Source organism: Etheostoma spectabile, chromosome 21 (assembly GCF_008692095.1).
Source record: "Etheostoma spectabile isolate EspeVRDwgs_2016 chromosome 21, UIUC_Espe_1.0, whole genome shotgun sequence".
NCBI classification, from domain to species: Eukaryota; Metazoa; Chordata; class Actinopteri; order Perciformes; family Percidae; genus Etheostoma; species Etheostoma spectabile.
In genome coordinates this window covers 19835718-19852290 of record NC_045753.1, presented here as the reverse complement: position 1 = coordinate 19852290, position 16573 = coordinate 19835718, and the positions used below count along the sequence as shown (strand labels likewise).

Below are 16573 nucleotides of genomic sequence, written 5' to 3'. Positions count from 1 at the left end.
TTTTTTTTTAAAACCTTATTACTAGTGGGCTGTAAAGGAGCTTAATTCTTATTTCACTGGTGGTGTTTGGCTAATCATATTTCATAGTCTACCTTGATTGCTTGAAATATTTAGGATAATTAAATTTCCAGTTTTTGTGGTTGCCAAGCAGCCATTTTAGAGATCCCCTCCAGACACGTTTTGAGACATACTGTAAACAAATAATTTGCTCTGTATAACAGTATTAATCTTTAAGTAAAATTTCCTGGTGAAAACAATTTTAAAATGGTGTCACATCAGCTCAGACATACGATTAAACAATGGACTCAGAGTTGACGAGAGCAGAGAAACGTTTCCTCTTTAGCAGATGCCTTCCATACATCATTTTACACTGTGAAGCTCAAACAACCGAATGAAATGTAGCCTACAAGTGTTAGAAAGTTAGAACAGCACTGCCCGGCATTCAGATAACTCCGTTTAAAGAAAGGGCGGGCTGAGTCAACCTGCCACTCCCCGCCCAGGCCTTCACGGGAGCGCGCCTCTTCTCCTGCGCGCTGTCACGCTACTACCAACAGGCACGGAATTCCAGGGAGGAAGTCACTGAGATTGGGAAACGAACAACAACTCCAAAGGTGCCAGAAAGAAAAAAAAACTGGAGACGAGAAGAAGTAAGAATACGGCAAGTCGTCATTGGGAACATTAGAAACATCTAATATTGGAATATGGACTAGAGTCATTGGGTCGCAGCAGATGGAGGCGGCGAGAAGTTTGGTGTTTCTCGGGGCCGTGCTGCTCGTAGTGACGGGCACGTTGGGCAGAGAAGGTGGGTAACTTCCAGAGCTTTTTCACGCCTTCGAGGGCACCGCTGTAATCAAAATAGACACTCTTTCTAAATGGAATATAAAAGTATACTATGTGGGTTGTATTTGGGTAAACGTGCGAGGTTCAGCTCGTCCCAGAGAGGATAATATTACTAGCTAGGACCACATTCCTCCGCGAGCCCTCGTCCTCTCTCAGTCACTGCTGAGGCTCGTGGGACTTATGTCACGCTGATTAGGAGAAAAATCACACCTGTCACAAAGTAGCCTAGCTTTAAACCAGATTCACTGTTTGGACTAAAACTCGCATGTAGCAACTTTTGTTACACTTATAAACACTGCTAGAACAAAATAGTGGGCTAGTTGTGGCGGTGAAACAGGTGAGAAATATGAGAACCTGCTTTGCAGCTTGGACACAGAGAGCGACTCTGACTGACTGGTGCGTGCAGGCGGACGTTATGCTGGTTTGCTCTACGCATAAACAAAAACATACCAACAATAACAAACAGGGCTTTGTGTGGCTAGGATCATGACGATGTCAATTATTCACTTCTGGCTCTAAAGAGGACATTGTCTGATATAGGGCCACTTGTCACACTTGGACCTTGAGTGCATGCCAGTAAAACAAGAGCTAACTGAAAGTGCAAACAAGATAGTGCTACATTGTCTCAGTTTTCTTTTAAATACAGGCTATATGGGGTGCTAGATGAGACCTTTAGACACCACAAGATTGCACTAAGGGCAACCTGCACAATTGGTTCATTTACATTTTAGCATACACTTAGCATATTATTTAAGCAGTTGCACATTTTGTTTTCCCATCCTGTATTTATTTAAATTTGTTCTTATATTTTATTCCTATTATTATTATTATTATCATTATTATCATTATTATTATTTCATGTATACTGTTTGTATGTATATTTTTTACTAATATCTCATTTATATTTATATTCTGTGTTGTGTGACTAATGTACGTGTGCTGCTGTAACACCGTAATTTCCAATTTTTTGGGATCAATAAATATCTATCTATCTATCTATCTATCTATCTATCTATCTATCTATCTATCTATCTATCTATATCAATATCAATATGGTAATTAGGGCTGGGACGATGTGGCCTTGTCCCGATTCGATTCTTTCACAATACATGGCTGCCGAATTGATGTGTATTGCAATTTTCATTTACTGCGATTCTAGAAGTATTGTTATTCTTGAGTATTGAGATTTTCTTTTCCTTCCTTAACAAAATAAATAGTTGGAATAATACACTTATAGAAACAATATATCATGAGACATTCCTAAGAGCTAATTGTTTTTAAGAAGTCTGAAGTATTTAATTTGTAAAGAAGTAGGCCACATAACGTATTTTCTGCTTTTGGTCTGTTTTACTGGAAGCGGATCTGATGTAGGTATAAACAAAAAATATTTAGGTAAATTGTTGGTTAAAATTAAATTAAAAATATTAATTTCAGGGAAAAGAATCGATTTTGAAAGTCTTCGCCTAGAAAACCATGAAACGTACGATTTGCGATTGTTTTTCCCACCCCTAATGCTTAGCAAAAGAACATAAATAATGTATTTGCAGATAAGATCTCATCTCATTTAGAAGGATGTTGAGGATGTTTATTTTTATTTTCAGTTTAGTAGTCCATCTACAGAAATCCATTAGACATTGAAAGTCATTTTCAAGCAAAAATGTCAAACATTTGATGATTCCAGAATATCAAATAGGATTTGCTGCTTTCCATTCTCTTGCATTGTAGTAAAACTGAACATAGTTGTAGGTTTGGCCTGCAAGACTAAATAAAAACTTACGCCTCAAAATAGAAAAAAACAATATGAAAACATTAATTTGGACTCTAATACATATTTTCTGTCTTCTGACTTTTTATAGGCCAAACAGTTCATCTCAATCCTGAGTTATTTGCAGTTTTAGTTTGTAGTCGTGGTTGCATAGGCCTCATTATTGATAGAGATATATTTTGAGTGGAGTCAGACATCAATAAGCCAGGTCAGATTATTTTAAAAGCATTCTATATATTACAAGCTAATGGCAGACATATTGACAGCAATAATTCTGAAAATATTCTTCCAATGCGGTCGTTATTGACAGTTACATGACAGCTTTTATCGACATGCCCCTGTGAGGAATTAGGCCAGTGCCTGATACCTTAAAATACCACCACGTTTTAATGTTGGATGAAGTCATCTTTATTTCTAAAATGAGTACACAATACGGCAGTGATGCTTCTTTGTCTTTTATTAGCTGCTATCCCCACCACCACTACACACAAACAAAGCCAATATTCACAGGTGAAGTGATTTCCAAATACAACTGCATTGTTGGAGGGAACAGGTTGGTGCACTTTACTTCACAGTGTTGATCTCTAAAGCATCAGTTAAGCGTGAGTTCTGTGATTGGTCCAACATGGCTGAGTTTAGCAACACATCATGCACAAGTCTTGATTTTACAATAGAGGTCATTGCAATGCTGAAATAATGTAGTTGTGATAGGTATGGGACGCTTTCTTCTTTTTATTCCCTTTGAAATGAATTGTATTTAAATGCAGCTGCAGATGCTTTAACACTGTTAAATGTGTAAAAAATAAAAGTATGCAGGAGATTTTGATGCAGTGGTGTTTGTGATTGTAGTCAATCAATGACCGTGTGAGTGAGTGAGGCTCAGTGCAGCACAGATCCTGTTCTGCTTGTCTGTTGAGCAATACCTGTTTTTTCTTCCTCAGCAGTGGAGTAAAGTGTAAGAAAGAATGTGTTCAGGGAGGTTGGGAGAAATGTGAAGTTTATGCAAGAAACGCTAGGATTAGCATTGTCCTAGAATCGGTCTGACACGTTAAATCTGAGGGATAATAAGCTGACAGAGAGTCCCGTTGGATCAGCTTGTTCTGTTTGTGTTGAGCTTTGAAGGGGATCCATTAGAGCAGAGTTGAGGCCAGAGGATTCTGTTGACTGTTCTGTTGTGTCACACTGCAGGCTTTTCCACCATGGTTAAGTCAAACTCCTGCAGTAGCATTGCTGCCACGGTGTTTCAGTCACTTACTGTACACACAGTGGTAAACACACGCACACTCCCTGTGCTAACTGGCACGTTGCCTCACACAGGTGTGGCTTCAAGCTGGCTTTCAGCTTGCAGACAGTCCCAAGCAGCACACTGGTGCAAGACGGTCAGTTTAAAGTCGCCCTATCCTCTCTTGTAAGAAGCCAGATTAAGATCAAATCACAGATTAAGTCAATAGTAATTCTTACAAGATATACTTTGTTGTGACAAAATAGTACTGTCTGCAACAACAGTAAACACACTGGGGAAAAGCCTTGCAACTGTAAATCTAATGTTGCACTCTGTATGCACCAAAAGTGATGGAAATAGTTCAATAGTATGACAAAAAAGAGCTAGAGAGAAATTCAAACCCATCTTATTTTCTCTCCTCCACACAGATGGCCAATCACTGTACACACTTTAGAAAGTTACATTAAATGCATCAATTAGAGCCAACCAAAGTGCTTGTCGAAAGCACCCACTCCTCTCACACTTTTCAGACACAGGATTGTGGGAGCTGCGTCTGACAATTTCTGCAACTTTCCAAAACTGTCAATCTGACCATCACACCTACTTCAGATCATGGTTAGCCACCTGTGCAAATGTGAGAAAGTAAGAAAGGTTTGAACTTCTTTTTTATGTTTTCAGTTTTCTGTCTATGCACAACTACCTCTGTCATCTTCATGATAGCAAGCTTCTCACCCAGCCTATGCGTGGTTGTCTGGTATAGCTTCAAACACATTTGCCTTCCGACGAGGCCGGACAACACGTTGCACAAGCTACTTTGTTTGTTTCATGTTCCTGTGATGCTTTAAAACCTGCCCCTGCATTTACGCCAGAACACTGAATAAGATCACAATGAATGCTGGGTTTAAAGTACAAAGAAATGTTCACTGATTTTAGAAATTAACAAACTGTTAAAAGCTTGCAGATCAGGGGCCCAACTGAACACAGAAGTACTCAACTGTAATCAAGTAAATGATCAAAAAGTGGACAAAAAACAGTAAAATAGACATTTTCTCTCATTCTTTCTCTTGTTAACCACAGACACACCTGACCAGTGGAAGTTTACAGAGCCAAGTTGCTACTGTACGCTGTGCGGAAATCAGTCCTAATGTGTGTGTGTGTGGGGGGGGGGGTGACCTTTTGGTCACAGAGATCATCTTGTGACCTGGAGGGTTACAGGTTGCTGTTGTGTCTTTGAACAAGACACTAAATTATAATCTGGTTTCTCTTGACCCCCCCCCCATCACTGGTGAAATACATACATGTATGTCATGTTTAGAAATCAAGACACACATTCCAGCAAAATTACACTTTCCAGAGTCCAAAGAGAATTTGGCAACAACCAGGAATAAATGAATGGAGGCTCTCAAAACAGGTAATAAAAAGTTGTAGTGAGTAATTTTAAAAAGAGGAAGGCAAGGATAGTAATATGACTGTGGGCAGATGGAGAAAAGCAAGTGATAAAAGAGGGAGTATTTTAGGCCACAGGGATGGGGGGTGGCCAGCTCCTCAACAGGCCAAGCATGCACACACAGCCGTTACTGAGAGACTTTTGGAGAGCAAACAATGAGGGAATAAAAGTAGAGGAAGTTGAGAACTGGCTTTACACACACTTTTTAGAAATGGAAAATCTGCTCTTTTGTGCTTTTTATTACAACACATTTACCTAATCCCTAGAGCTGGAGCTGATGTGTGGTAGTTTGTGCAAATCACAGAGTTTCAGGGAGTCGGATTTTGTTTCTGTTTTGATAATCTGTCTTATTTCCCCATTGGGGATTAATAAACAGATTAAAATTAAAAGTAAATTGAATTATTTAAAATTATTTAAATGCTGCAGGATAAAAGCACAACTCCACTCTTAGTTTGACATGTAAAACTATTTTTCATGATGACATCACTTAAGGAGGCAGTGATTATTCATTTGATTTGATATTTGACACAAACTGCAACGACTGAGTGTGTATTTTTGGCTGCCGTACTATCAATCACAGACCCATTTGATGCAGTAGCTGTAAGGTTAGATAGATAATGTGGACTTATTGACACTTTATGACTCAATACTTCTTAGCTGTGATGCAGGAGCTGTAATTTAACTTTACGCACATACGTGATAAGAGCATGCCTTGAACACATATGTTCAGGACATATGTCCTGAACTTGGAACCAAGTGTATCATGAAAGTCCCCCTTCTCCTGACTGCCTGTAGTTCCTGTTTCTCCGATGACGCATAGGAGTCCACCCAGCCGTCTTTTCCAAAAAGAGGGACAGAGATAGCACAGGGGGGCTTCAATGAGGAAAAGTGGGTTGACTATTGAAGGGCAGTTGGAAGGGAGCCAGAGGAAGTCATTTATAACCTCAGCAGTGGAGGGACTGTCCACTGTGTGACCGCCTGCTAAAGCATGGGAGCTATGTGTGTGTGTGTTAGAGCCCCTGTGAATTGTAGCACTGTATGACCCTGAGTGCATGCTGTGTGTGACCCACTGTGGGGAATGTGTGCTCTCTGCTGCCAGTGGAAACTATATCATACCGAGACACGACAGAGGCAGCGCCTATGGTTTGAATTTCAGAGTACCCGTTCAAGGCCACTTGTAAACCGTTACAGTACACAGTCAAAAGTCTGTCTAGTAATTGCTATTTTTCAGAGGCTACACTTACAGTATATAAGCAGGCCCTGTTCTGTATAAATCACTTATTTATCACAGAAAAGTGAGTGCTGCAAAAATCTGTTTTAGGGCTTCTATTAATGATTTTTTTTCATTCTCATTAAATTATTGAAAGTAATGAACTAATTGTTTAGTCTATAAAATGTCATCAGATTTCTCCAAAATTACATCTTTAAATTATTTATTTATTACTTATTTATGTATTTATTCAAATAATTTGTCAATGCACTGAACATGGGGTGTTCAGTATTCAGCACTTTCAACACAGGAATGTGAGTTGATAGTTAAAATTACACACTGTTTTTAAGTGGCCTACGTATTTCATTATTATGCATTCAGTGAGTATTGTACATTTGTACTTTTTTCATTGGATTCATAATGCTGCTAAACTATTTGGATTACTTCAAGGGCCTGGTGTAGTTCAATGATGAGTCAGTAATACTGTACTGTACTGTAGGATATTTGAATTTTGTATTTTGAGGTCTTAAAGAGTCTTTTTTTATTTTAAATGTTTTATTTATTTTGTTGTTGTCAAAAGTAGTTCTGTCAATTACATTTTTGGCTGTTAAGTGTACAGCAACATTCAGAGTATTATTGGTGTAGACTTTTGTATCTTAATTTATTCATTATTTTTAATATAATGTTTGCTTTCCATATGACTTTGAATGAGAATAAAACAGCCTGAATGTTGAGCAATGAAAAAGGTTTTAATAGTATTTTACATGCAGGATTAAGTTGGGGTCACATGTTATCTGTGTTGCAGTGTGCCTGGGTACAGACATGAAGCTGGACCTGCCCTCCAGCCTGGAAAATCACTATGAGACCCTCAGGCTGCTCTACACTGGCTGCCAGGTTGTCCACGGCAACCTGGAGATCACACATCTGCATGGAGACCCTGACCTCTCCTTCCTTCAGGTATATACAATGTGTTTTTTCTGTAATAATGGCTGTATAAAAAAAAAAGATACTGGCGGTTGCAGCGAAGGAGCCCAAAGACCAGACTGAAGGAGTCGACGGAGCGTCCAGCAGGAGGAAGATGCGTTTGGGTGACAATGACTGGAGGTGGAGGGTTGCACGCTTTGCCTGAAATGACAGCTGACAGCAGCAGGGAGAGAAACAGATTTGAAGCAGGGTTGTGATACTGTGATTGGCCCTTGGAATTTGTGGCCTATTCTGTTTGGTTCACAGGAAGGTGTACGCCTCCAACAGCTGATATGATTTAGGAAGAGAGTAGTGATTAAGTGTTAGGTCTTCCTCAGAGAATTTACACTGAGCTACATTTCTTAGGTACAAAACAAATAAGATGGAAATAAGTATTCAGATGCTCAGATGAGTCTGAGTCATATCTTTTTAGTCTGTCCACTTGTTGTTGTTTCCACAACAGACCCTTTGTTTTTTCTTTACCTCTTCTTCTTTAGGGGATCGTGGAGGTACAGGGCTATGTACTGGTTGCTCATGTGTCAGTGAGTCTGTTGCCGTTGGACAACCTTCGAATCATAAGAGGCAGCCAGCTATACAACTCCAGCTACGCCCTGGCTGTGCTGGATAATACTCTGGGCGGACAGGGGCTCAGGACGCTCCGGCTCCGTAGCCTCACAGGTTGGATAATAGTATAGTAGAGCTCAGAATTGATACCCAAACCCAGTATGACCTGACTGGACTGGGGTTGGGACTTTGTTTGAGTTGTTTTGACTCATTCATCAATCAATCAAGCATGTTCAGATATATTAGGCTTCAGCCTCTATTATCTACTATGACAGTAAGTTTTTGAACTCCTCTAACGTATTATCTCCCCTGCAGAGATCCTGTTGGGTGTGGTGTATATTTGGGGCAACCCCCAGCTATGCTTCCCAGACCCCCAGAACATTGTTTGGAGGGACACTTTGGACGAGCAGAACATCCACGCCCGGCTGCACAAACTGCAGCCTCGGGCTCCTAAATGTGAGCAACTGATTGAAATATTGAACATCCAACAGGATAGTACAGGAAGAGAAATGTCACCTGTTTAATATAACTGTCAGTTCTGATGAAGTATGATGATCTTTGCTAAAGTCCCACAGAGTTGCTAGTTTAGCATTAGAGTCTTGTTAAATTGTGGGATAAGTCCTTACCTCTCCTCATGTGTTGTGTTTTGTCTTGCACAGGTCCAAGTTGTTCCTCTGTATGTGGGAAAAGCTGCTGGGGAGAAACTGCACAGGACTGCCAGACCTGTGAGTTAACATCTTGTGCAGATTATGACGGTTTGGTTTTTACTGGATAAAGTCTAGAGCAGGTGAAGTACATCTTAAAATTGTCACTTTTTTATCTTTGTCCAAAGTGACCCGTATTAAATGTGCGTCTGGCTGTCAGCGGTGTAAAGGTCCCTTACCCAGTGACTGCTGTCACCTGCAGTGCGCTGCTGGATGCACAGGACCCAAAGACTCAGACTGTCTGGTAAAAAACACACACGCACATAACAGATATTTGTTGTGTTCACTGTAATCTCATCCAATCTCACAGTCTTATGTCATTTCTGGAGTAACGGGTTTCCTCATTCCTCATTCTCTCCAGGCGTGCCGCCACTTCAATGACAGTGGTGTGTGTAAGGAGAACTGTCCTCCACCTACTATTTACGACCCCTCCACCTATCAGACCAAACCCAACCCAAACAAGAAGTTCAGCTTTGGAGCCACCTGCGTCAAGACGTGTCCTTGTGAGAACTTATTTTGAACAGACCTTGTTAATCTATAAAAGCTATAAAAAGGTGCTCAGCTAGTAGCCACTGTGCAGCTCCACTGGTGCACCTGATGATTAAGTGTCTCGCTGTACGGCGCCTTGATGTGATAGTTGAAGCTGACGGGGGGAGAAGGAGAAAATATTATTCATTTGGTTTCTGTGCCAAGATTAAAGCATGCACACACACACACATAAAGAGAGATCCAAACCTGGCGTTGTTACAGTCATATTCCTGTACTCTTAATGATTTAGGCTACCTGCTTTCCATTTCATCATACCTAATTCATTTTCTTTTTACTGCAAAGATGCCCTTTGAACACTTTGTCTCCCTGTCTGTAGATAACTATCTGGCTATGGAAGTGGCTTGTACTTTGGTTTGTCCCAGAACCAACCAGGAAGTTATCGTCGCCCACCCTGACGGAAACGAAATGCAGAAATGTGAAAGGTGCGAAGGAGACTGTCCCAAAGGTGAGACTGTCCTTGTGAGGACATTTGCATTTAACCACAATACAATGTTTACAAGTACGGTACTTACTGGCCACTTTATTAGGTTCACCTGAACACCTACTTCCCGCAGGATTGCGCGGCATGTCACAAAAAACACTTATCAAACTGGTTCCACAAATACAACAATAAGTTTAGGGTAGTCCAATGGCCTCCACAGTCACTAGATCTTAGTCCCATAGATCTTAGATCTTAGTCCCATAGAGCTTTCCTTTTGGATGTGGTAGAAATGGGAGATTCAGATTATATCTGCACAGCCGGCAAACTTGCAATTGAAAAAGGTGTACCTAACAAACAGTAGCTATCCAAAAGTTCAACAGGGAAAAAACAGTTTCACACTAGGTGGCTCATATGTCACATAACTAATAATCTGGATTCATTTAAGTTTTGCATTCTCCATGTGCATGACATTGTGCTTTGGTACAGGGGATTATGATTTGTGCTGCATGCACTGATGTATTGATGCATCCCATTCTGACTGGTGCAAAGTAAACCAACCTGTTTTTGCAGTACCTTGTTGTTTGTCTTATGAATCAGGACATTTACATAACTTAGATAATGTATCATTTGTTTTTACTTCAGTTCAGGATTTTGGGCAAGAGTTTGATACACAGATGGTTCATCTAATCACCTGCTAAGTATATAATATTATATATAATATTCTCTTCAGAGTGCCTTCCCTTTCCAAACAGTTTCCAATGCCATCGAACCACTAGCTCAAACAATATGTCACTCACCTTATACCCTCGTTGTTTACTGTGATACACAACACTATATTTCCTTCTACACTGATGATATCCTGGCTTTTATTGAGGGTTGTTGGTCATTGCTTTCCTGCTATATTAGACGTATTTAGTAATTTCAGTTTAATGTGTGGATTTATTTAATCCATCGTCATGGTTTGTATTGCAGTGTGTTATGGTCTGGGTATGGACAACCTCGGCGTCATGGACAACAATGGCAACATCATGGTAACATCTTCTAATGTTGAGCAGTTCAACAAGTGTAAGAAGATTTTTGGTAGTCTGGCTTTCCTCCCTCAGAGCTTTGCAAGGTAAGAGACACAGGCCAAATATAGAACATTCATACAGTTTTACCTCACAACGGTACTTTAGAAATTACTAAATAAATTTGTGCAAGTCAATGTGAAAGTCATTGTACTCAAATGTACTTCAAAACCAGACGTGAATGTTTTGACTTTAAATTTTTAAGTTTCCTTCTCATTGTGATTTAAATGTAATACAATTTAAATGCAATAGAGAAATTTACACTTAAGTAAAGAGTAAAAGTTATACACAGTAATATATAGAATTTATATCAAACTAGTCAGATGCCTCACCAGTCACTCTGTGGACGTCAAATAAAAGATTCGCAGATCAGCGTATGTGACACCGACGGAAGCTGAGATGCCAAATTCCTGATAAATTATCTTGCATCGTCCAACTGTTTAAAGCGTGAAATGTAAACACAAACTTGAGCTAACCTTCACCACTGGATATTTTATCTCTAGTAAGGTTTTTTTTAATCAATTTGTATTTAAATATTATGCTGTCATTGTCCAGCGACCCTGTGAGCAACACATCAGGTCTGACCCTCGAGCAGCTGAGTGCCTTCAAAAGACTGGAGGAGATTACAGGTACTGAGCACTGAGGGGAACCCTGATGAAGTGTTTGTTGAATCCTTTTTGTAAGATTTTACCTAGAGAGGAAAAATCTGGCCAAGTTCAATCAGATTTTACATATGAAACCACAATGAAGTCTGATACACAGAGCATACCATGTCACCTCTATTTGAATGTTATTAGCAAATATGTTTGATTTCCCTTGCAGGTTATTTGTATATTGATGCCTGGCCAGAAGAGTGGACTAACTTGAGTGTGTTTGAGAACCTGAAGATGATCAGAGGCAGGATGCTCTACAAGTAAGACTTTTGAATTGCCTATCTGTCTGTCTGACATTTGTGTCTGCCTTTCTTTTCTCTGCATGTCTCCATATTATTATTATTATTGTTATTATTATTTTGTTTATAGGCGCCTTTCACAACACTCAGGGACATCTTACATGTACAAATAATAAAAGATAAAACAGATGTACAACAATAAAACAGACCAAGCATAAACATAAAGCAATAAACAACAACAGATTAATGCAAGAAAAAATAAAAAAGTAACGTTACACTGAGAATGTCAGTTTGATAAGGTAGGTTTTAAGACAAGATTTGAATGTAGGGTGAAAGTCAGTGTCACGGATGGGTTGTGGGAGTGCTTTCCATAGATGGGGGGGAGGCTGCAGGGCTGAAAGCTCTTGACCCCATGTGAGACAGCCGTGCAGGAGGTGTGATGAGGAGCATGGAGGAGGAAGAGCGAAGAGTACAGGTTGGGGTGTAGTTCTGGAGGAGTTCAGAGAGGTAAGGAGGTACCATGTTGTGGAGAGCTTTGAAAGGGAGGAGGAGAATCTTGTAGTCAATGCAGGGTTGATAGGGAGCCAGTGCAGTTGTTGAAGGACAGGGGTGTGTTTGATGGATAGGATTCTGGTGATGATTCAAGCAGCTGCTGGACCTGTTGAAGTTTATGGAGGAGTTTGAGTGGGAGACCAGAGAGGAGAGCGTTTCAGTTATCTAAATGGGATGTGACAAGAATGGCAGTGCTACGCGGTTTGAGGTTGCGCCTCCTTCATCGCTTACTAATCGTTTTAGAATTGGTCTGAAAGACACACCAAGTTGTTGGAAATGTAAGACAGAGGATGGCCAATTACTTCATGTCTTATGGTTCTGTGATAAAGTCCAGGAATTAAGGAATGGGATACATGATAACCTGTGTCGGACCCAGCTTCCTTTCAGCCCAGGGTTATTTGTTCTAAGAGATGGGTCAATCCTAAACGGGATGTATAAGCACATGAGAAGTTGGGTCCAGACTAGTTTAATGACCGATTAATTTAAGGGGATGGAAGAATAAAGGGGTGCCGTCAATCCAGGAGTGGGTTTATAAAATGGCTTGGGTGGAGGTGTTCGTAAAAATGTAATATCCGTTAATATTACTTAACTTTTTTGGGGTATTTTTATGCCTTTATTGACAGGACAGCTGAAGAAGTAGAGAGAGAGAGAGAGAGAGAGAGGTAGAAAGAGAAAGGACATGCAGCAAAGGCTGCAGGTCGGAGTCAAACCCAGGCCCGCTGCTTCGAGGAGTAAACCGTTTATATTTGGGCGCCTGCTCTTCTAACCGAGCTATCTGGGTGCCCAATATGACATTGTTGAATGGTCTGGAATAATTTGGGGGGGGGGGGTTAAAAAATAAAAATTGTTAATCACAAAAAAAGAATGGTGGAGGAGTTAGGTGTAAGAGACGGACAAAGAAGGTTGATGTTGCTTAAGTGGAAATATGCAGAGCAAGTAATATTGTTGATATGAGATTCGTATGATAGAGTGCTGTCAAGGATATCACCCAGACTCTTAACATGGGGGGTGGGAAAAACTAAGGAGTTGTCAACTGTAAGTGAGAAGTTGTTGCATTTAGCTAGAGTGGACTTGGTGCCAACGAGGAGAAATTCAGTTTTTATGCAGTTAAGTTTAAGGAAATCTTTTGTGAACCAGGATTTGATTCTATGAGGCAGTCAGAGAGGAAAGATCAAAATATTAACCATATTGTCCTAAAATCAACACTTCTTCACTTTATTGTACATGTTTTTACCATTGTGATTTGGGTTGCCTGCAGGTATGATATGAAATGCAATTTGTTTTTCATAAAAAAAATCCTTTTTATTTAGGAGCACTATGAATGTACATATTTTATTACTCCGTTTCTCTGACATTAAGTGTAAGCAAGTAAAACTCAAAGCAAAAAACAAATCATAAAAAGGATCATCATCATACACATAGGCCTTTAACTTAAATGGTCAGACACATCCAGTATTGTCAAGTAGTGTGGTGCGTCACCACATGCCACTGTCTTGATGTCCATCCACCCACATTGTGTCTTTGTTTGTACTCTGTTTTTTCAACTATGTACCTCCTGGTATAGTTGAGACAGTTTGTTTCAGGGTTACTGAAGGGTAATTATTAGCCAACACAGCTGCTTTAACTTGCAACACATGCCAACTAGGATAACAGTAAAAATCTATGAGACGCTATTTGTTATCTAGTGTAGCATGTTTAAACTAGGTCATAGTGACAAATGTGATATCTGTTCTTCTGTCACTGTTTTTACAACAAGGTCTGACATTATTGGCTGTTATTGGATAATTGGAACAGTCTTGTTGTTTCTTTGTTTTAATTAAAGTGTCTACCTTGCTGTCTTTCTTTCTGGTTTCATTAACTGAAACACATTGATACCTATTTTTAACACTTACAAACAACCTTACCTTAGTGTATAAAGGTTTTAAAACCGGACCATAATAAATAGTAGGATCTTGTACTGTACATGCATTTTTTAATAAATTAACCCACAAATTTTTGACCGAATTTGAAAGCGCAAGAGAATCAATGCTACATCTGTCGAGGCTGGGGTTAAGTCATGTTTGGTTTGATCTCTTCACAATATCAAGATGTATGAAAATATATCGTGATAAAGCATTCTGAGTGAGTTGTTTTGATTTAATTTTTGAAAACAAAGAAAAATCATTATTAATGGACAGACTGGTCACTTACAACTTCTCTATCTCTTTCTGTTCAGAGGTGTTTTTTCTCTGGCCATCCAGAATTTACACATCCGGTCGCTTGGGTTGCGTTCACTACGCAGCGTCAGTGGAGGTTTGGTCCTGTTGCACAACAATTCCCAGCTTTGCTATACCAGTTCACTCCCCTGGGATAGTCTCCTCCATCCCACCCAGGGACCCCACCGCATCGTCAGCAAGAACCAGGACGCCCAACTCTGTGGTGGGTGAACACATTATGCAATGCCAAGGTCCCTTCGAGTTTCTGTGGGTTGCACTTTGATCAGGCACTTGTCACTTCATCCAAGTTAAATAACTCGGCAAGATACAATGTTCAATTCCATGTATTGTTCCAACAGAAATCCATTGTGCTTCATGTTCTGTTTACTCTGCATGTGTTTTCAGAGGAAGAGGGCCGTGTTTGTCACCCCCTGTGTGAGGGGGGCTGCTGGGGCCCGGGGCCCAGCCAGTGTGCATCCTGCAAGGCTTTCCAACGCGGTACTGAGTGCGTGGAGCAGTGTGACATCTATCAGGGGTGAGAACATTTGTGTTTGTGTAGGTGTGGCTGCACTAAATCAATAAAAAGCCAAGTGATAATGTTCCAAATAGCACAGTATCCAGGTATAAATAGTACCGGTTGACTGGATTGTCAGCCAGTGCCAAATGCCAAAGTAGTCGCAATAAATCCATTGGAAAGCTTTTAACTTAAATTGTGCCCGTAAGCAACTGTACATCAATGACAAATCAAATACATATGACTCAGCCAATTTCCCGAATTGATTTTTTGTGTGATACATATGTATGTAACTGAAATTTTTACAAGATAACACTACTAAAATAAATCAGTAAAGATCCATTTTGAAGTTTGTATCAATTTCCCTGCAGTTTAAGGTAATGTATGCACACTTTACACAGTCCAAAATAAATATCCCACAGGTGTTTATTGCTAAGAGTTAGATTAGAAGATTAATCACATTATGTGATTACACGCATAATCACTCTTGCATGCATGCTACATATGAAGCTACAACCAGCAGCTTGTTAGCTTGGTTTAGCATAAAGAGAAGAAAGCAAATAAACGTATTTACCAAAATATCAAACCGTTTATTTAACCGAAGATTATCATGATATGGTCCCAATAAGATAACACGAAAAGTTGTTCAAAAATGATATACGTTGTTGTCCAGTCTTTTGTGGTTCAGAGAACAAGTTGTCATCTGGTGAGGCTAACATTGACAGTTATTTGCAGCTGGGTTCCCCTTTCTAAAAATGGATGTCCTTATGACAGCATCAGGTGCTTTAGATAAAAGCATCCAACAAATGCCAGACAGTGTTATGGGACGTTGTGTTAAATCCCAGCTGTGCTTGTGTTGCAGGTCTATCCGTGAATACACAGATGGATCTTTGTGTGTTGCCTGTCACTCAGAGTGTCGATCTCTCAATGGCTCTGCCTCCTGTCATGGCCCGGTAAGATTATTATGTTGCTTACAGTCTTTGCATACCAAAAGAAATCTGAATACGCCTCATCTACTCAACCATTTGACATTAAAATAAATCAACCTTTTTGGATTATAAACATGGTTCATTCTGGACAAGACCTTCATACAAATGTGCAGTTGCACTTTAAATATTATCCACATTGTTTTCAGTCATTGCCATAACATATTGTCAAAGACAATATTCCTTTATTATTTACAAATTGACCACAAATGTTCATTTATGTGATCCTGCCGAGGAAAAGCCAATTGAAGATGTTTCTTTACCATGGTTTTCCATTGCAGAACAGAGTAGCTTCAATGGAATATAATACTTAAATACTATGAAAATAGAATAAATTGTGATGAAATGACTGGATAATATGTCTGCAATGTTTTTATTTTAAATTTATTTTTACAGTTTGTTGATTAAACAATAACATGCCATCCCCTTGTTCTTTCACCACATGACCAGCTTGTTCCTGCTGTTTCTGTGTCTTCAGGGTGCAGAGCATTGTTCAGAGTGTCAACACTTCCAGGATGGTGAGTTTTGTGTGGATCATTGTCCCAGCGGTGTGAAGGAGGATCAGCAAACTGTGTGGAAGTACAGCAACGCTACAGGACACTGTCTGCCTTGCTACACCAACTGCACGCTGTCGTGAGTGGACACACGTCTCTCTCACACACACACACACACACACACACAC

At 39.9% G+C, this 16573-nt stretch overlaps 1 protein-coding gene across 2 annotated transcripts in view; it reads left to right on the top strand.

Annotated features, from left to right (window-relative positions):
* The first annotated feature begins 516 nt into the window (after window positions 1-516).
* The window catches only part of erbb2 (erb-b2 receptor tyrosine kinase 2), a 21425-nt gene continuing 5368 nt past the window's right edge, over window positions 517-16573 (top strand). For both annotated transcript variants that reach the window (XM_032502403.1, XM_032502401.1), the window contains exons 1-15: window positions 517-802; window positions 7290-7441; window positions 7945-8125; window positions 8327-8467; window positions 8671-8736; window positions 8844-8959; window positions 9077-9218; window positions 9581-9709; window positions 10658-10799; window positions 11308-11381; window positions 11575-11665; window positions 14412-14614; window positions 14797-14926; window positions 15768-15858; window positions 16370-16524. In XM_032502403.1, coding sequence (XP_032358294.1) covers window positions 730-802; window positions 7290-7441; window positions 7945-8125; window positions 8327-8467; window positions 8671-8736; window positions 8844-8959; window positions 9077-9218; window positions 9581-9709; window positions 10658-10799; window positions 11308-11381; window positions 11575-11665; window positions 14412-14614; window positions 14797-14926; window positions 15768-15858; window positions 16370-16524 — 1886 coding nt within the window. In that variant the 5' untranslated portion in view covers window positions 517-729. The remainder of the gene's footprint in view (window positions 803-7289; window positions 7442-7944; window positions 8126-8326; window positions 8468-8670; window positions 8737-8843; window positions 8960-9076; window positions 9219-9580; window positions 9710-10657; window positions 10800-11307; window positions 11382-11574; window positions 11666-14411; window positions 14615-14796; window positions 14927-15767; window positions 15859-16369; window positions 16525-16573) is intronic.